At 40.0% G+C, this 21,695-nt stretch overlaps 1 protein-coding gene across 3 annotated transcripts in view; it reads right to left on the reverse strand.

The window, feature by feature from the left end:
• The window catches only part of KIZ (kizuna centrosomal protein), a 176,680-nt gene that overhangs the window by 134,153 nt on the left and 20,832 nt on the right, over positions 1–21,695 (reverse strand). For all 3 annotated transcript variants that reach the window (XR_002824100.1, XM_012555584.2, XM_023731397.1), the window contains exon 4: positions 20,715–20,807. Coding sequence is in view for 2 of the 3 variants with exons in the window: in XM_012555584.2 (XP_012411038.1) it covers positions 20,715–20,807 (93 nt within the window). In the remaining variant the exon portion in view is untranslated. The remainder of the gene's footprint in view (positions 1–20,714; positions 20,808–21,695) is intronic.

Here is a 21,695-nt window from a genome sequence, read left to right on the forward strand (position 1 = left end):
AGGATACAAGGAAAAGATTAGTTCAAAGGACTAATGGACCACAGCTACCACGGCCTCCACCGGACTGAGTCCAGTACAGCTAGATGGTGCCCGGCTACCACCACTGGATGCTCTGACCGGGATCATAATAGAGGGTCCTGGACAGAGCTGGAGAAAGATGTAGAACAAAATTCTAACCCACAAAAAAAAGACCAGATTTACTGGCCTGACAGACTGGAGAAACCCTGAGAGCATGGCCCTCAGACACCCTTTTAGCTCAGTGGTGAAGTCACTCCCGAAGTTCACCATTCAGCCAGGGACTGGACAGCTCCAGAAAACAAAACGGGACTAATGAGGCACAGCAGTCCAGGGACAAGGACTAGAAGGCAGGAGGAGACAGGAAAGCTCGTGATAGGGAACCCAAGGTTGAGAAGGGACAGTGATGATATGTCATGATGTTGTTAACCACTGTCATAGGGCAATATGTGTACTGTTTAATGGAAACTATTTGTACTGCAAACCCTCATCTAAGGTTAAAAAAAAAAAGAATTATCTATATGAGATCAAACTGACAACAGCAACTCAAAAGGTTTGATGGGAAGCCTAAGGGGCAGTGAGTTGAAGATAATGGTGATGGAATAAATTGGAAAAGAACAGTGAGAATAGCAACTAACTGGAAGAATGTAATCGATGTTACGGAATTGTACACGTAGAAACTTTTGAAATGGTGTAAGTTTGGCTACGTATATTTTCACCATAAAAAAGGTCCTCCAAGGTCAAGAAGGGAGTGTTGACACATCGTGGGGTTGTTAACCAATATCATGAAACCATATGTGTACTGACTGTTTAATGAGAAACTACTTGTTCTGTAAACCTTCATCTAACGCACAATAAAAAAAAAAAAAAAAATACTTACGCTGCTGCTGGGTGCCATCAAATTGACTGTGATCCCATGTGACAGAGTAGAACTGCCCCATAGGGTTTTCTAGGCTGTAATCTTTACAGGAGTAGATTGCCAGGTCTTTCTCCTGTGGATCCATCGGGTAAGTTCAAATTTCCAACCTTACGGTTAGCAACTGAGCCCATAACTGTTGAGCCACCAGGGCTTCTTAAAAATACTTAAGAAAACAAAAACACAACATATATAAGATCTCAAATCAATCATCTAACTTTCCACCTTGAAAAACTATAAAAACAAGAGCAAACTAAACTCAAAGCAAGGAGAAGGAAAGAAATAATGATAAAAGCAGAAATAAATTCGAGAATAGAAGAGCAATAGAGAAAATCAATAAGACCAAAAGTTGGTTCTTTCAAAAGAACAACAAAATTGACAAACCTTTAGCTAGACTGAGCAAGAAAGAAAAAAGAGAAGACTCAAATTACCAATATCAGGAATGAATGTAGGGATATTATTACTGAACTCACAGAAATAATAAGAATTATAAGAGAATACTATGAACAACTATGCACCAAAAAATTAGATAACCTACATTAATTGGACAAATTCCTAGAAAGACACGAATACTGAAACTGACTCAGTAAGAAATAGAAAACCTGAACAGACCTACAACAAGTAGAGGTTGAATTAGTAATCAAAAACTTCCCACAAAGAAAAAGAAAAGTCTACAACCAGATGGCTCCACTAGTAACTTCTACCAAATATTTAAAAATAATTAACACCAATTCTTCACAAACTCTTCCAAAAAAAACAGGAGAGAAGGAAACAGTTCCCAACTCCATCTATGAAGCCAGTATCATCCTGATACCAAAAACAGACAAAGACATCACAAGAAAAACAAACTACAGACCAATATTGTTTAAGAATACAGACACAAAACTCCTCAACAAAATACTAGCAACCCATCCAATCTGACATGTAAAGAACGTGGAAGTCATCACTCCTTTCCTCACAACAAGAAAAATGCTGAAAAACTGAAAATCAACAACTCTTTTAGATCCATCAGAGAATTGAGGTCACAGGGAAAACCACCAACCCAATAAATGCAGATATAGGCAGATACAGAGAATCACAGCTTACCAGGAACAGAAGCTGCCACTGGAGCCAGCATCAGGTAGGAATACTTAATGCATAATTGACTAATTGCTGGAGGCTGAGCATGGACTAGCTTGAGAGATTTAAAACCCCTGCACCAAGCCAACCCACACTTTCATGAGTTTTACCTCTAGGAGCCCCACAAGGCTATCATTATAAAAATCAGAGAAAAACCACCTAGGGCTTCCAGACCAAAATCCCGCTGCCGTCAAGTTGATTCCAACTCATAGCCACCCTATAAGACAGAGAAGAACTGCCCCATAGGGTTTCCAAAGCTGAAAATCTTTACAGAAGTAGACTCCCACACCTTTCTCCCACAGAGTGGCTAGTGGAATCCAACCACCAACCTTTCGGTTAGCAGCTGAGCACTTTAACCACTGTGCCGCCAGGGCTCCTTTAATGCTTCCAGAAGGGAGAGGTAAAAAGTAACCATTTTGAAATATGCCTAGGGCACTCTGTTCTTAACAACAGCCCACCCTCAAGGGAAACTATTTTACCAGGGCCTAATCATGGTGGCGTAGTGGTTAAGAGCTACTGCTGCTAACCAAAAGGTCGGCAGTTTGAATCCACCAGGTGCTCCTAGGAAACTCTATGGGGGCAGTTCTACTCTGTTCTTTAGGGTTGCTATGAGTCGGAAGTGACTTGACAGCAACCGGTTTGGTTTTTTTAGTGTGTTTGTTTTAACCAACAAGGGTTTTAACTAGAGCCTAAAAGATGTGGGAGAAGAGAATGTCCAACTCTAGTCCCCTCTTGTCTTCGATATGGGTAAAAGGAAATACTCAACTGCAGCCCCCTTAACCTTCTTGTCTCATCTAAAAGATCAAAAAAATAAAAAGATAAGAAACACTTGTGAAGGTCACAGGGTCATTAAAAGACTGAGACCTAATCGTAAAATTATAAAATGCTTTCCCTCCCCTGACATCTTCCCATCAAATCAATAGGGTTCCTGTGCAATAACTGGATTACAGCTAAAAAGAACTGCAAGGCATCTTCAGACTCCATTTAAGAAAGAGTCTATATGGAAACCAAAAGACAACTGGATCCTCGACCTAATGTAAAATGCAAAGCTATACAACTTATAGAAGATAATATAGGGGAAAATATAGGTGACCATGGGTTTGGTGATGAGTTTTTAGATACAACACCAAAAGCACGATCCATGAAAGAAAAAACTGATAGGCTGGACTTGATTAAAGTTAAAAAAAAAATGCGCTCTGCTAAAGACACTATTAACAGAATGAAAAGACAAGCCACAGACTAGGAGAAAAAAAATTGCAAAACTCATACCTGATAAAAGACTTGTATCCAAAATATACAAATACTCCTCAAATTCAAAAGTAGTAAAACAATCCAATTACAAAATGGGCAAAACATCTGAACAGACATTTTAGCAAAGAAGATACAAAGATGGCAACTAAGTATATGAAAAGATGCTCAAAATCATACGTTATTAGGGAACTGCAAATTAAAACAACAATGAAATACCATTTGTATCAAAACAGTCCAGGGATGCTGAGATCATCCACCTCTGACGCCATATATGTAGTGGATAATAAATTCCAATTCACATGCCGACTGCATCCTGTAGAAATCTCAGCTTTCCTTTTCTGGTCAGTTCAGACCCCAGCTGCTCCACACAGCCCTTTCTCTCTCATCCCTACTCACCCAGGGCTAAGTCAACTGGTACTGGACCCTTCTCTCTCTCAGCCCCATTTCTTAGGTCCAATAATCCATTGGAATGACTCACAAACTCCAGGAAAGGGGCTACACATCATCTGATAGGTAAAAGGACACAAACACATAGGGCAAGGTCTGGGAGGAGTCTTGGTTCAGAGCTTCTGTGTCTCCAGGGGAAGAGTTTACCCTCCCAAAAGCAGATGTCTGATCTTACCACCCAGGAAGCTACATTGAGCGTCCATCTTCCAAGGCTTTTATGGGCCTTACCACACGGCCGTGATAGATTACATCACGCCTCCTGAGCCTCAGAATCCCAGGTGGTCAATCCTGATCTGGTCAGCCCCCACTCATCGGCCTCACGTGTAGTTCAGCTCTTAGGAACCAGGACCAAACGTCAAACTGTTTACTGCACCATTACATATCTATTAGAATGGCTAAAATACAAAACACTGACAACAGCAAACGTTGGTGAGGATGTGGAGCAACAAGAACTCTCATTCATTACTGCTGGGAATGCAAAATGGTACTGCCACTTTGGAAGACAGTCTGACAATTTCTTACAAAGCTAAACATAGGCTTACCATATAACCCAGCAACTGCACTCTTAAGTATTTACCCAAATGAGATGAAAACATATGTCTACATAAAAACCTGCACATGAATATTTACACCAGCTTTATTCATAATTGCCAAAAACTGGAAGTAACCAAGGTGTCATTTAATAGGTGAATGGATAAACGATAGCGTTATTCAGTGATAAAAAGAAATGAGCTATCAACCTATGAAAAGACATGGAGGAACTTCAAATGCATATTGCTAAGTGAAAGAAGCCAGTCTGAAAAGCTATATGCTGTATGACTCCAACTATATAACATTCTGGAAAAGGCAAACCTACAGAAACAGTAAAAAGATCAGTGTTTTCCAAGGACTCAGAGAAAGGGGGATGAATAGCTGGATACAGAGCGCTTTAGGGCAGTGACACTATTCTGCATGGTACTTGTATTAGTTATCTGGTGCTGCTATAACAGAAATACGACAAGTGAATGGTTTTAACAAAGAGAAATTAAGACTCTAGGTACTGGCCACACTCCAGATTCTGAGTGGAGAACCCTCGGCCCTGGGCTTCAGCTCTGCCTTCCAGGCCCACTGGAAGGGCAACTCTGCTCCCTTGAATTTGGGCAGCCCCACCGTCCTAGTCCATCTGAGTGGCGACTCCACCCTTTGAGACCCCAGAGGTCATGGCCCTACGCTTTGAGACTGAGGCAGCTCTGCTTCCTGTGTTCTTCCTTGTCTCTTCAGCTTCTGCCTCCTGGTTCCTTGGCCTCTCAGCCCCTCAGGCCTTGCCACCTACATCTGCCCTCCTGGGGCAAGTATTCCAAAGCTTTTCAGCTGCACTGATAAGTACCCAGAGGCACCCCACTCCACAGAAAGCCTCCTGTGCAAAGGCACTGAGCTGTTTTGCTCCCTGGGTTGGCTCCAGCGCTGTCTCACGCTGGTCTCCTGATTCTGCTGCTGCCGTTTCTCTGCTGCTGCTTCTCACCATCTGTACCGTCTCCAGTGTAACAGCTCTCTTCACTTCCTTCTGAGTCCTCACCAGAATTGTCTTTGGCGTCCATAATTCCTCCAACAGTCTCTTCAAGACAATCTAGGTGTTTACTATTAGGCACTTCAAAACTCTTCCAGCCTCTACCAATTCACAGTTTCAAAACTGCTTCCACACTTTAGATTATCTGTTAGAGCAGCACTCCATTTATCCAGTACCAAATTCTGGCTTAGTTATTAGTGCTGCTATAACAGAAATACCCACAAGTGGCTGGCTTTAATGAAGAGAAATTTATTCTCTCACAGTTTAGGAGGCTACAAGTCCAAATTAAGGATGCCAGCTTTAGAAGGCTTTCTCTCTCTGTCAGTTCTGGGGGAAGGTCCTTGTCATCAATCTTCCCCTGGTCTAGGAGCTTCTCAGCACAGGAACCTTGGGTGCAAATGATGTGCTCTGCTCCCGGCGCTGCTTTCTTGGAAGTGTGAGGTACTTTCATCTCTCTGCTGGCTTCTCGCTTTTATACCTTAAAAGAGACTGACTTACGACAAAACCTGATCTTGTAGACTGAGTCCTGCCTCATTAACGTAACTGCCTCTAATCCTGCTTCATCAACATCATAGAGGTAGGATTTACAACACATAGGAAAATCACATCAGATGACAAAATGGTGGGCAATAACACAATACAGGGAATCACAGCCTAGCCAAGTTGCCACACACTTTTAGGGGACATAATTCAATCCATAACAGTACTGTAATGGTATTAGATACATGACATTATACATCTGTCAAAACTTATAGAACTGTACAACACAGAGTGAACCCTAATGTAAATTATGGACTTTAGTTAGTAATAAAATATCAATATTGGTTTGTTAATTGTAACAAATGTATCACCCTACTGCAAGACGTTAATAATAGGAGAAACTGTGTTGGGGAGTTATGGACTGAATTGTGTCCCCCAAAAATATGCACTGTAAATCCTAACCCCTATACCTGTGGTTGGAGCCCTGGGGCACAGTGGTTAAGAGCTCAGCTGCAACCAAAAGGCTGGCAGTTCGAATCAACCAGCCACTCCTTGGAAACCCTATGGGGGCAGTTCTACTCTGTCCTATATAGGGTTGCTATGAATTGGAATTGACACAGCGGCAACTGGTTTGGTTTGGTTTTTATACCTGTGGTTATAATTCCATTTGGGGAATGAGTTTTCTTTGTGATATTAATAAGGCAGTATTAGTGTAGGGTGCATTTTAAATAAATCTCTTTTGAGATATGAAAGCAGACTAAGCAAGCAGCAAGAAGGCAGAGATGGGGAAAGACAGATACCATGCCACATGAAGATCATCAAGGAACCAAGGACTAGAAACTGAAAAATAGTCGAAGACTTTTCCCTAGAGTGGACAGAGAGACAGCCTTCTCCTAAAGCTGGTGCCCTGAATTTGGACTTCTAGCCTCCCAAACTGTGAGAAAATAAGTTTCTGTTTGTTAAAGCCACTCACTTATGGTATTTCTGTTATAGCAGCACTAGACAACTAAGACAGGGGTAAGAGGGAATATATGGGAAGTCTTTGTACTTTCTATGCAATTTTTCTGTAACCCTACAGCTGCTCTAAAAAATAAGTGTATTAAAAAATCAACAAAATCCAAATAAAGTAGTGACTTTAATTGAAAAAAAAAAAAAAAATACAAACACCCAAAGTCCACCTTTCAGCCAAAGATCAGAAAAGCCTATAAAACAAACAATAATACACTTGAGGAACGTGCTTCTTAGTTCAATCAAGTATATGAGACCAAATGGGCAACATCTGCCCAAAAGCAAAGACAAGAAGGCAGGAGGGACAGGAAATCTGGACAAACGGACACAGGGAACCTGGGGTATAAAGGGAAAGGGGGAGAGTGTCGACACATTGTGGAGGCTGCAACCAATATCACAAAACAATTTGTGTATAAATTTTTGAATGAGAAACCAATTTGTGCAGTAAACTTTCACCTAGAAGACAATAAAAAAATTTAAAAAAATAAAATTGTATGTTTTTCATTAAAAAAAAAAACCAGGCAAACCAAATCCAGCAACATATTAAAAGGTTTACACACTATGACCAAGTAGAATTTATCCCAGGAATGTAAGGTTTCAACATGGGAAAATCAATCAACATAATATATCATATTAAAAAAAAAACAGGACAAAACAGTACCATATGATTATTTCAACAGATGCAGAAAAAACATTTGACAAAATCCAACATGCTTTCATGATAGAAACAGTCAATGAACTACGAATAGAAGGCAACTTCCTCAATCTGATAAAGTGTTATCTGCGCAAAACCCACAGCTAACATCATACTCAACGGTGAAACACCAAAAGCTTTCTCCCTAAGATCAAGAATAAGACAAGGATGTCCACTCTCACCACAGCTATCCAAAATTTACTGCAAGTTCTAGCCAGGGAAATCAGGCAAGAAAAAGAAACAAAAGACATCTAGATTGGAAAGGAAGAAGTAAAACTATTTTTATTTACAGGTAATATGATGGTGCATATAAAAATGAGAAATCCTGGTGGCACAGTGGTTAAGTGCTACAGCTGCTAACCAAAAGGTCGGCAGTTCAAATCCACCAGGTGCTCCTTGGAAACTCTATGGGGTAGTTCTACTCTACCCTGTAGGGTCACTATGAGTCGGAATCAACTCAACAGCAACAGGTTTTTTTTTGGGTTTTTTTTACATAAAAATTCTAAGGAATCCACAAAAAGAGCTATTAAACAAGTTCAGCAAGGTCACAGGACACAAGATTAATATACAAATATCAACTGTATTTCTATACATTAGCAATGAGCAATCCAAAACTGAAATTAAGAAAATAATTACATTTACAATAGCATTAAAAAGAATAAAACATGTAGGAATAAATTTAACAAAGAAGTGTAAGACTTGTACACTGAAAACTACAAAACACTGCTGAAAGAAATTAAGTAATCTAAATAAATGGAAAGATATTCTGTGTTCAAGAAATATAAGACTTAGTACTGTTAAGATGGTATACTCCCCAAATTCATCTAGAGAGTCAATGCAATCTCCACCGAAATCCCAAACATTTTTTTCAGACACTGACAAATAGATCTTAAAATTCATACGGAAATACAAGGGATGCAAAATGGCCAAAATGATCTTGAAAAAGAAGAGCTAAATTGGAGAATTCACACTTCCCCACTACAAAACTCAGTATAAAGCTATGGTAACTCAAGACTGTGTGGGACTGCCATAAGTATAGACACAGATAATGGAATAGAAATGAAAGTTGAAAACAAATCCCTGCATCTATGATCAATTTATCTTTTTACAAGATGTCAAGATAATTCAATGGTGAACAAATACTATCTTCAAAAAATGGTGACAGGACAATTGGATATCCACATGCAAAAGCTTGAAATTGGATCCCTACCTCACCCTATATAAAAAATTTACTGAAAATGGATCAAAGACCTAAAAGTAAGAGGTCAAACTACAAAACTATTAGAAGACAACATCAGTGTAAATCTTCATGACTGTGAATTAGGCAATGGTTTCTTAGCTATGACAAGAAAAGCACAAGCAACTAAAGAAAAAATAGATAAATAAAATTTCATTAAAATTAAAAACCTTTGCGCTTCAAAAGACACTATCAGGAAAGTGAACAGATAACCCACAGAACGGGAGAAAATATTTGTAAATCATGTATCTGATAAGGATCTAGCATCCAGAATACATGTAGAAGCCATACAATTTGTCTTAGTTATCTAGTGCTGCTACAACAGAAATACCACAAGTGGATGGCTTTAACAAGGAGAAATTTATTTCTTCACAGTAAAGTAGGCTAAAAGTCCAAATTCAGGGCATCAGCTCCAGGGGAAGGCTTTCTCTTGCTGTCAGCCTTCTCATCAGTGTTCCCCTGGACTAGGAGCTTCTCTATGCAGGGACCCCAGGTCCAAGGGACGCGCTCTGCTCCTGGCACTGCTCTCTTGGTGGTATGAGGTCCCCCTGTCTCTCTGCTCACTTCTCTCTTTTATATCTCAAGAGACTGCCTCAGGACACAATCCAATCTTGTAGATTCAGTCCTGCCCTACTAACACAACTGCCACCCATCCTCCCTCATTAACATCATAGAGGCAGGATTTACAACATATAGGAAAATCACACAATACCAGGAATCATGGCCCAGCCAAACTGACACACACATTTTTGGGGGGACATAATTCAATCCATGACACAACTCAACAATAAAAAGACAAATTACCCAATTAAAAATGGGTAAAGGATTTGAATAGACATTTCTCCAAAGGATATCTACAGATGGCCAATAAAAACATGAAAAGATGCTTATTATCATTACTCATTAGGGAAGTGTAATCCAAAACCACAATGAGATACCATTTCACATCCACTCGGATGGCTTTAAGAGCCCTGGTGGTGCAGTGGTTAAGCACTTGGCTGCTAACTGAAAGGTCAGCGGTTCAACCCACCAGCTGCTCCATGGGTGAAAGATGTGGCAATCTGCTTACATAAAGATTACAACCTCAGAAACCCTATAGAGCAGTTTTACTCCATCTTATAGAGTTGCTATGAGTCAGAATTGACCTGAGGGCAATGGGTTTTTTAGGATGGTTTTAATCAAAAAGATAAACAAATTAACAAGTGTTGGTAAGGATATGGAGAAATTGGAACCCCCAGGAACCCTCATTCACTGGTGGTGGGAATGGAAAATGGTGTAGCCACATTGGAAAACTTTGGCAGTTCCTTAGAATGGTAAATATGGAGTTACCATGTGACCCAGCAATTCCATACCTAGGTATAGACCAAGAGAAACAGAAACATATGTCCTCACAAAATGTTGTACACAAATGTTTGTGGCAGCATAATTCATAACAGCCAATAAACTGAAACAATTTAGATATCCATCAACTGATGAATGGATGAACAAAATGTGAGATAGCCATATAACGAATTATTACTCAGCTAGAAAAAGGAATAAAGTACTGATACATGCTACAACATGGATAAACTGTCAACATATTAGCCTATGTGAGAGACACCAGCCACAAAAGACAACACATTGTATGATTCCATTTATACGAAATGTCCAGAATAGGCAAATCTATAGAGATGGAAAGAAAATTAGTGATTGCCTAAAGCTAGGGGGTAAACTGGGGTGGTGGGGCAGAGAGGGATGGGAAGTGATTCCTAACAGGTTTTTTGGGGGGATAATGAAAATGTTTTAAAATTCATTGTGGTGATGGTTGCACAACACTGTGAATATACTAAAAACGATGAAGTTATCACAACAAAGAAAGAGAACGAACAAAAAATCCTTGCAAAGTACAGAAATAAAGTTATGTGGTTAATTTAAGATTAGAATAAGCAAGTCTGATAACAGGAAAATATTTCACTAGCTTATTAAATGTTTCAGAAATAAGTAATATATGCCCACCTGTGAGTATATCAGTAGGACAGATTCTAGAACTGAAATTTCTGGGTTAAGACTACATTATATTGCCATTTTACCCTCCAAAAAGACCCTTATGTCATTATAAGAATTTTATATTATATCATATGGTTTAAATAGCAAAACGGGATGAATCAAAATGAATGACGGTGTTGTGATACAATATGTCCTCTATTCTTTTTTAATTGAAAAGTTGATATAATAACATAGACAACTTTTAAAACAGACAAAAATCACCTATTATCCAACTACCCTAACCTAACAACCACTTTGATTTTCCCTGTTTTCATATAAAACAATTAAATAGATGGCTTGAAAAGTTGATATAATAACATAGACAACTTTTAAAACAGACAAAAATCACCTATTATCCAACTACCCTAACCTAACAACCACTTTGATTTTCCCTGTTTTCATATAAAACAATTAAATAGATGGCTACAAGGGATGGGCTACTGTGGAGAGCTATGGCAGGCTGAGCGCTGAGGATTCAGAGTGGAGAGGCATTAACGGTTATTTGGTGGGTCTGAGGTCTTTACTTTTTCACTGTCAAGACTAATTTAGTGAGTGTTAATGAGCAACCAGCACTGGGAGGACAGAGCAGCCCTAAGAACCTTCCTCTATTTCAATAACAACAAAGGCCAAGACACAAAGGAAAGGAGTGGGCGTATCTCAGAGATGAGAAAGCTACTTGGTGAGAGACAAAGGACATGCCCTGGAGCTACTCTCTCAAGCAGTTCTCAAACTTATCTGACCATCTAAGAGAGCCAAAAGACTCCAGGCCCAGATCTCACTGTGCAAAGAACCAAGACAGCCAAGAACTGGAGCAAAACAACAACTATGCACAATAAACAAATTTGCACCTAGCCATGATTTTATACATAGTGAATGCTTCCCAGACCACAAGAAGTGAAAACTGACCAATTCAAGAGAGCCCTGATAAGAGAGTACTTCCTGAAAACCTGAGAAGTTACAACTCTCTGTGATAACCTGTGCAGTTATTAAGAGCTCTGCAGTTTTGCCAAGTATTGCCAGGCTTCTTAGAATACTGAACTCAGTACCTCAACAAACTCTTGTAATATACTAATTAACGAGAACACCACATTTTAGTGACCTGTAATAAAGCAGGAGTTGTGCTAATACAAGGGGCATGGTGGGCAACTCCCACCTTCATAGCTAACTGCATGGTATCAGCATGAATCCAACGCTCACCTGGAAATGGATCCAGTCCTCACCTTCCCACTTCTCCATCCGTGTTGCCAGCTGCTCCAAAGAGCACTCTCTCTCATCCTCAGCCACCCAGTGCTAGGTCAGTGGTATAGGCTGCATGCTCAAGAGTCCACATGATTTGCTCCATTTCAGACGAGCCAGCCCCTTCTGTCTCTCATTCTTAGCCATGTGGGGCTAGGTCAGAGCATACAAGTTAAAAGGATGCAGTCTTTTAGACTGCCAAATAGTTCCCTGGAAAGACTCACAGAATTCACAGAGAGTATCTATAACCAGAAAGGATACAAATGAAGAGATGCATTGGACGAGGTCCAGGAAGGGTCCCGGCACAGAGCTTCTATGTCCCTAGAACACAGGACCCTCCAGAAAACAGATATTCTCACCAACCAGGAAGCCCCACTTGAGCCTCCATGTTCTAGGACTTTTACAAACCAGTCCACTTGCTCTTTGGTGAGTTACCGGGAGGACTCCCTAGCCAGACTGGTGCCTCAAGGGTTATCAGTTACATAGGTGAAACTCTCTAAGTTCTTTCTGCAAAAAAACAAAGACAAAAGGCCATACAAGGGAACTCTCTGCACCATCCTGTCAGAGCCCTGGTGGCGTAGTGGTTAAGAGCTCGGCTGCTAACCAAAATGTCAGCAGTTTGAACCCACCAGCCACTCCTTGGAAACCCTATGGGACAGTTCTACTCTGTCCTATAGGGGCACTATGAGTCGGAATCGACTCTACAGCAACAGGCTTCGCATCACAGGAGTTATGAAAGGGTGGCCCTTATCTACGCATAAAAATGGAAGTCTACCGACTAGTGCATCCTTCACCCACATAAGACCCAAAACAGGCAACTTGGATTTGAGGATCTGCTGAGATCTAACAGGAAGTTCTTCCTACTATATTTCTAATTTTTGTTGTTTTTTTTTGGGGGGGAGGTAACTTTTTTTTTTCCATACAAAAATTTTTACATACATTGTTATGTGACTCTAATTGCTCTCCGCATATTGTGACAGCACACTCCTTCTTTCCACTCCTGATTCCCCATGTCCATTTAACCAGCTCCTAACCCTCTCTGCCTTCCCATCTCACCTCTGGACAGAAGCTGCCCATTTAGTCTCTGGTATCCACTTGAGCTAAGAGGCACACTCCTCATGAGTATCACTTTATGTCCCACAATCCAGTCCAATCCTTGTCTGAAGAGCTCGCCCCGGAAACTGTTTTAGTTCTGGGCTGATAGAGAATCCAGGGGCCATGCCTTCTGGGGTTCCTCCAGTCTCAGTCAGACCATTAAGTCTGGTCTTCTCACTAGAATTTGAGTTCTGCACCCCACCATTCTCCTGCTCCATCTGGGACTCTCTGTCACGTTCCCTGTCAGGGCAGTCATTGGTGGTAGCTGGGCACCATCTAGTTTTTCTGGTCTCAGGCTGATGAAGTCTCTGGTTTACACAGCCCTTTCTGTCTCTTGGGCTAATACTTTCCTTGTGTCTTCGGTGTTCTTCATTCTCCTTTACTCCAGGTGTTTGGGACCAACTGATGCATCTCAGATAGCCGCCTGCAAGCTTTTAAGCAAGCTTTTAAGACCCCAGATGCCACCACCAAAGTAGGATGCAGAACATTTTCTTAATAAGGTTTATTATGCCAATTGACCTAGATGTTCCCTGAAAGCATGGTCCCCAGACCCCTACCCCTGCTACTCTGTCCCTCAAAGTGTTTGACTGTATTCAGGAACTTCCTTTCCTTTAGTCCAGCTGTGCTGACTTCCCATGTAGTGAGTGCTGTCCTTCCTTTCACCTAAGATAATTCTTATCTACTATCTAGTTAGTAAATAACCCTCACCCTCCCTCCCCACCCTCGTAACCATCAAAGAATGTTTTCTTCTGTGTTTAAACCTTTTCTTGAGTTCTTATAATAGTGGTCTTATACAATATTTGTCCTTCTGTGACTGAATAAATTCACTCAGCATAATGACCTCCAGCTTCCTCCATGTTATGTTTCACAGCTTCATCATTGTTCTTTATCACTGCGTAGTATTCCACTGTGTGGATATACCATAATTTGTTTATCCATTCGTCCGCTGATGGGCACCTAGGTTGTTTCCATCTTTTTGCTATTGTGAACAGTGCTGCAATGAACATGGGTGTGAGTGTATCTATTTCTCTAGGATAAATTCCAAGGAGCCGGATAGTTAGGTCGTATGGTACTTCTATTTCTAGCTTTTTAAGGAAGTGCCCAATCGATTTCCAAACTGGTTTTACATTCAGGGGGTGGGGAGGTAACTTTTTATTGATATTGATATAATTTCAAATGTATAGAAAATGTGCAAGAATCATACAAGAAACTCCAACACCCTTTTGTCAGATCCACCAATGGTTGAAGTTTTGCCCGTTTGTTTTATCATTCTCTCTCCTTGTACATATATACATGTGCGTGTTTATATATGTATATTTATATATGCAGAGCCCTGGTGGCTCAGTAGTTAAGCGTCAGCCTGCTAACCAAAAGGGTGGCCGTTCGAATCCACCAGCTGCTCCCTGGAAACACTACGAGGCAGTTCTACTCTGTCCTACAGGGTCGCTATGAGTTGGACTTGACTCAATAGCAACAGGCAATTTATATATGCGTGTTATGGATTGAACTGTGTCCCCAAAAAATGTGTGTCAACTGGACTAGGCCATGATTGCCAGCATTGTGTGGCTGTCCACCATTTTGTGCACCGATGTGATTATCCCATATGTTGTAAGAGAGTAAGTCAGAGATATATTACCCTTTACCACTAACCACTTCAGTGTGTATTTCCTAAACACAGGGACGTTCTTTCTCGTAAGCAGAATGCAATGATGAAAATCAGGAAATCTAACATTGACACAATCCTATTTTCTATTCCATAGTCTGTATTTAAATGTTGTCATTTGGTCAAATAATCTCTATTGTTGTTGTTGTTGTTAAGTGTTGTCAAGTTGGTTACAATTTATAGGTATCCTACCCACAACAGAACAAAACACTGCCCGGTCCTGTGCCATCTTCACAATTATTGCTATGTTTGAGCCCACTGTTGCAGCCACTGTGTCAATCCAACTCACTGAGGGTCCTCCTCTTTTTTGCTGACCCTCTACTTTACCAAGCATGATGTCCTTCTCCAGGGAATGATCCCGCCTGTTAACACATCCAAAGTATGTGAGAGAGGTCTCGTCATGCTCACTCTGAAGGGGCATTCTCGCCGCACTTCCTCCAAGACAGATTTGTTCATTCTTCTGGCAGTCTATGGTATATTCAATATTCTTTGCCAACACCATAATTTAAAGGTATCAGTCTTCCTTATTTATTGCCCAGCTTTCGCATGCATATGAGGCAACTGAAAATACCATGGCTTGGGTCAGGCATACCTTAGTCCTCAAAGAGGCATCTTTGCTTTTTAACACTTCAAAGAGGTCTTTTGCAGCAGATTTGCCCAATGTAATACGTCATTTGATTTCCTGACTGCTGCTTCCATGGGCTTGTATTTTGGATCCAAGTAGAACGAAATCTTTGACAACTTCAACGTTTTCTCCTTTTAGAATGACGTTGCTTATTGGTCCAGTTGTGAGAATTTTTGTTTTCTTTATGTTGAGGTGTAATCCATACTGAAGGCTGCAGTCTTTGATCTTCATCAGTAAGTGCTTCAAGTCCACTTCACTTTCAGCAAGCCAGGTTGTGTTATCTGCATATCACATGTTGTTAATGAGTCTTTCTTCAATCCTGATGCCTGGTTCTTCTTCATATAGTCCTGTTTCTTGGATTATTTGCTCAGCATACAGATTAAGTATGGTGAAAGGATACAACCCTGAGGCACAACTTTCCTGACTTTAAATCACGCCACATCCCCCTGTTCCATTCAAACGACTGCCTCTTGATCTATGTACAAGTTCCTCATAAGCACAATTGAGTGTTCTGAAATTCCCATTTTTCACAATGTTATCTATAATTTGTTATGATCCACACAGTCAAATGCCTTTGCATAGTCAATAAAACACAGGTAAGCTAAATGCCTTAAAAAAAAAGCCTCCCTCCCATCCACCGTCCTAAGTGAAAGCAGGCTGACATATTTACTAATTATGGCTTTGGACCAGCTGACTGGGATATGAATCCTAGCTCTAGTGCCACTTGCCAATTCTGTGATCTGTGGGCAAGTTACTTAACTTCTTTTTTCCAAATCTGTAAAATAGGTTTAAAATAGTTCTTACCTTGTCAGGTTGTTGCAATATGTGTTTCTGTGTGTGTATAAAGTCCTTAGAACAGTGCCTGAAACAGTAAAATCAGTGTGCTAGCTGTTAACCGAAGCTATACTTCCCAACTGGCCATCTGGAAGGTATCCCAACGTTTCCTTGCAGGTGTTGTCTTCTTCTCAGGGAAGCGGGGTGTGGAGAGGGCAGATCAAATGGGGTACATACCTCACTCAAAGAGAACAGATCTCACCTCTTCTCCTTTTGGGTCAACAAGCCACTACTAAGGGCCTACCAATTCCCAGGTGCAGCAAGGAAGGGGCCTAAGCAGCCCTGGAGGAGCTTATGGTCTAGTTAGCCAGAGAAGAACCCTCTCCTGAAGAAAGGTATGAGGATCTAGTTTGGGGGCCAGACTTGAAAAATTACTTGTGTAATTAAGTTTAATTTCTAGCTGTTTTCTAAACAGATACCAAACCCACTGCCCTTGAGTCAATACTGACTCACAGCAATCCTATAAGGTTTCCAAGGCTTTAAATCTTTATGGAAGCAGACTGCCACAGCTTTCTCCTGTGGAGCAGCTGGTGGGTTCAAACCACCAACTTTCTGGTTAGCAGCCAACTGCTTTAACCACTGCACCAACAGAGCTCCTCTAACACTGAATAGACACACATTTTAAAAAAGCTACTGATATGAAAGAGGTCCAGCTGAACACCAAGAGATTACTAAGTCAAACGGTCACAACTTTGAGGATGGCAGAGCTGAGAAGGTCACCATCCCCATGAAGGCACAGCCTCTCAGTATTAGAACCTGGCAACTGCTCAGAGCCCCACTTTAGGGAGATGGTTGCATTGTTTACAAATGATTCAGGGAGGTGCCAGTGACAGTAGCACTTTGGGCTAGTAAGTATAAGAAACTGGGGCTTTACAGACAAAATTAAGTAATTATCCAAACCTCTCTCCACTGCCACCCTCACCCCTGTTCTTTTCCTGGGCCTTCACCATCCCAAAACATGCCTACAGCTTCCTACTGCAAGCACCTGTGTCTCTTGGCCTGACGACTTTTCTCAGTCCCTGCAGAGTGGGCCAGAAGTGGAGCCAGGTGCAGCCCTCAGTCGGAGGCAGACAGGAGTGGGAGGGTAAACATCCCTTTTCCTATGCCCCATGTACAATAACCCCGAGGCATGTTCTACACAGTCTCCCACAGTTCCCCAGTGGGGCTGCACTCTAGTTGTCCATAGTGGTAACCTACTCAATCACATATCCTTTGGCTACGCATGACAATTAACATTTGAGATGGCATAAGAAAGGAATTGCAAAGACTCAATTTCCTATATGTTGGTGTAAAAGAGAACCAGACCTGTCCTTTGCAGGTTTTTATTGCTCCTATAAACAGAAGCAGCTCAACTCATAGATGAGTAATTATTTTCCTTTCAGCTGTGTTGTCACCAGTATGATTATAAAACTATGGTTTTCCTTTACCTTTCTTTTGACAACCAGAACTAGAGTAGAGTTTACGCTCAGATAAAAAATGATAATGTATAATAGATGGGAAGTATTATAGCAAAATTTGTGAGGACTCAAACAGGGCCCGAACTTTGTTTTTGTTTTTTTGTTATCTATGCTTAAAAAAAAGGTCATCAAGTAATTAATAGTGGAAACAAGCTTGGGGGATGAGTAGCACAATTACTAACCCCCTTAAGAAAACACATGACTATACAGAGCTTCCACTGGATGCACGAAAACAACGGATGTCTTCGTGAAAAACCAAGCCAGAGTTTAACAATAAAAATGGACAACCATGACTTACTACTTTTCTTAGTAGGACATTCAAGTTACTGCTTACGGTTGGAAGTTGTACAGCTACTTTTCGTAATTCAAAATCATCATTCATTTGATGGATCCTCTCTCCTTCGTTAGTGCTTTCCACTTCAATGGCCACCACTCCGTTTGGGTACTCAGTTAATTCCTTCTGTCTAAACTGACCCTGACTTCCTCGGCTCCACGATTCTCTTTCCTCCAGTTCATCTTCCACAGCACTGCCAGACTCATCTTCCTACAGCTGCATACTTAGATGTCTAAGTGCGCCACTCACAAGTCCTTCCTTAATCTGCCCAACACACAGACACACACACATATACAGTGATTCCATGGGGAAATCTCAATTCTGGAGCCTGGTACTAAGAAGTTCCCTGATAAAGTCCCAAACTCATTTTCTACTGCTTCCCTAAAAGAACTTTAGACTTCAGCCAGACTGGGGTACTTACCCACAGGGCTTTCTTGCTTCCACTCCTACCCTTAGAATGTCTATCACATCCCCACTCACTGGTGTCCTTTCTATCCTTCAATGCCCAGCTCAGACACCACCTCCTCCACCAAGCCTTGCGTGACTCATTTCAGAGGAAGCCGTGCTCTCTTCCTCCCTGAACTCACACTTGCCTCATGTAAGTAGTACTTATCACATACTATCCTGTGCATTCAAAAGAACATCACTTTGTGGGAAGCATCTCGAGGACAGGAATTGTGTCATTCATGAAGAGGAACTCATGAAGCGGCCTACCGTGGCTTCTCATACAGAACAACTGCTCAACAATTGCTCGTTTATTTACTGAATTCAATCAGTGAGAGGGTACTGTGTTCTGAGGGAGTCCCTGGACACCAATGACTCTGGGCATAGAGACTAATTCACATGGCTGTCCAAAGAGGAGGAGCACAGATTTCTGCTGAAAAAATAAAATGTAACTCTTATGAAAGGAAACTGTTCTGGAATTAGTATACAATAAGGATGAACTAATTTGTGATTTTACTGAAATATACTTACCTTTTAATTGCTCAAACATCAATCAAAGACTGGTAAAGGCAAGATATAAATTTCTCAATGTGTTAACTAATTGGTTCTTAAACACAACTAAGTAGTCAACGCCTCTAAGGAGATGACCACTTTCCAGTATAAATGAAAATGCTTCTCTTCTAATTATAATACGGAATATTTTAAGGGATAGTCAGCTGTATGGCTCCTGCCCTAATTTTAAATATGACTTAAAAGGAGAATACATATCCATATAACTATGTGTAAGGTAAAGAACTGGTAGTGTGAACAGTAAAAAAAGTCCTCCGTTTTACTTAACTACCATCGACACTGCCGTTCTAAGAATGTGTCTATCATGAATGGCACAGAAAGAACAAACTGGTTTATAGATTAAAAACACGTCAATTATTTGATGACCGAATTTCAGAAAGAAAAGCCACCTGAATAGTTCAGAAGTCTATCACATCATACCACCTTTGGCGTACATCGAATGGCATATGAGTCATTGATCATTAAAGGCCTTTTTATATAGGTCAGGGTTGCTGGGGCTTTGTGTTTTGTACCTTACAGTTTAAAGAATGCTCTAAATTCTAGGGTTTTTTTCTTTTTTTAGCTTTTAATCTATGGGGGAGAAAAGTAAAACTTTCTATAAACTTAGATTAATGCCTGCAAAGCATGGAAGGAAAAAACTAAAACCTTCCTCCTACTATAAAAACAAAATAGCGTGGCCTCTGTTTCTTTTCTGATAAGAGTCTTAAATACCAAACAGTTAACTGCATAATAACATTTACTGGCAGCCAGGCAGCCTGCTTAGCAGATATATAAAGCAGGTAAAAAGAGAAAAAGTTAATTTCTTGGCTGAATGATTCCATCGGTAGCTATAGGGCAAACCTGAAAGTCTTTTAGTAAAGTAGCAGTTGATTCTTCTATCAATCTGTAGCACACATACTCTTCCAAGGAAAGCATTAAATATGAAAATCATATCCCGTTATCATCTGTTTCCAGCTTTCAGCCCAGTAAGCTTTTCTTAATGAATGTTGCAGCCTAAGAACAAGCACGCTGTTGGCTTTTCTGAATAATGGAGTGATGCTACCATTTTTGCTTATTACAATATCGACTGGCTGAGGGGGTTTCACACATAGTCACAAGTGACTACTCTTGCCAGCGTGCTCCAAGTTATTACAAGATGTTTTTAGACATTTCATCTAAAAGAGCTTTACTGCTTTTAGTGAAGAAAAACATCCATGGTCTTGAACAGAATCATTTATATGGAGATAGGCAGGAGGATTAGAAGCCTGCATTATGGCAGATACACAGCAGAATTTATTTAAGTACTCCTTGCCAGTCTTTTTGTCTGTCACTAAGATACGCAATCTTTTCTTTCTACTTTCTCTATGAACAGGTTAAAATATACAAAATTATATATAAAAAGAAAAGAATCAAAATACTACATTTTGGTTTACTTTTCATTTAAAATATTTCTCCAACTTAAAAAAAAAACTGCAAAGTATTATTTAAAAATACACAAGTTTATCTCCTAAGGACACTAAGGTATTCTTTGGATTTTAACTCTTTTAACCCCAAAGTGACTGCCTTTTAGTAAATTTAACTGAATTGACATTAAAGCAATAGAAGTTAAATAATCACTTAAGGCTTAATCGAAAAGACGTTCGTAATAAGATGGTTTTAGTTAAAGCAATTATTTTAAAAGATAAACACTCTAGAAAGCCTCTGTTAACATAAAAGTAATGATTTTAATTTATTATTACCTTTTCCCCGTCTTCATCTTTCAGTTCACCTTTTATTCCCAGGCTATCTTTTGACAGTAGCTGCATCTTCTTAATTTGAGTCTCATATTCAATCTAAATATAAACAAAGTTTTACTTTGTGGTGGCTATTATTACAACTAGTACCTGTCTATATATCTTGCAGTCTTTACAGCATAAAAGGAACAATGAAGTAGAAAGTAAAAGCTGACACTGCCAAGAAATTCAACTTACCTAGAAAACAGACAATTTCACAAATAATATAGATTAAAAGTTGAACTGTATAAAATGGTATATAATTTTAAAATAAAATAATGCTTTATGGATTTTTACTTAATCTTTTATCAATTTAGGGACTAAAACTTCAATATAAATAACAACATGTTGACACTTTCATTAAGTTATCATGAAAATCCAGTGATTTTAATATGAAAGTAACACATTAGACAGTGTTTTCTTTGGAAAGTTTTGTCCTAAGCAAAGGGAAAAAAATCAATCCCACTTCTTAGCTATATGATAGCTACATAATGTCATGGTCCTAATAGTTGCAATAGAGTACCGTATACTACTTGCTTGATTGTCAACTTAAAACGAATTCCATTTTCTGTGAAGAAAATACAACGTAGGCATCAACCATCAGCACCATAAGAATCAAGTCTGCTCCGGCACTAATAACTATACAAAGATGTCTGCATCATTACCACACTGTAACTGACGAAAGTGATTCAATCATAAAATGACTTTTTTTGAAAAGCAAGGCATAAAAAGCACTTTGATTCAGTAAATTACTAATTAAAGCCTTGAAAAAGTCCACCACAGATAAGTATCAGAGCATTTTCTAACTCGGGCAGTTGATGCACTGCAACGAGAAACACACCTATGAGATAATCAAATTAAGAAGCTGTTCCCGTAGTTCTCAGTCTGCACATAAAACAGGCGTGAGCTTTGTTTTCCCACACACGAAGTGAACGGGCAATAATAACC

This window comes from Trichechus manatus, unplaced genomic scaffold, assembly GCF_000243295.1.
Source record: "Trichechus manatus latirostris isolate Lorelei unplaced genomic scaffold, TriManLat1.0 scaffold00042, whole genome shotgun sequence".
NCBI classification, from domain to species: Eukaryota; Metazoa; Chordata; class Mammalia; order Sirenia; family Trichechidae; genus Trichechus; species Trichechus manatus.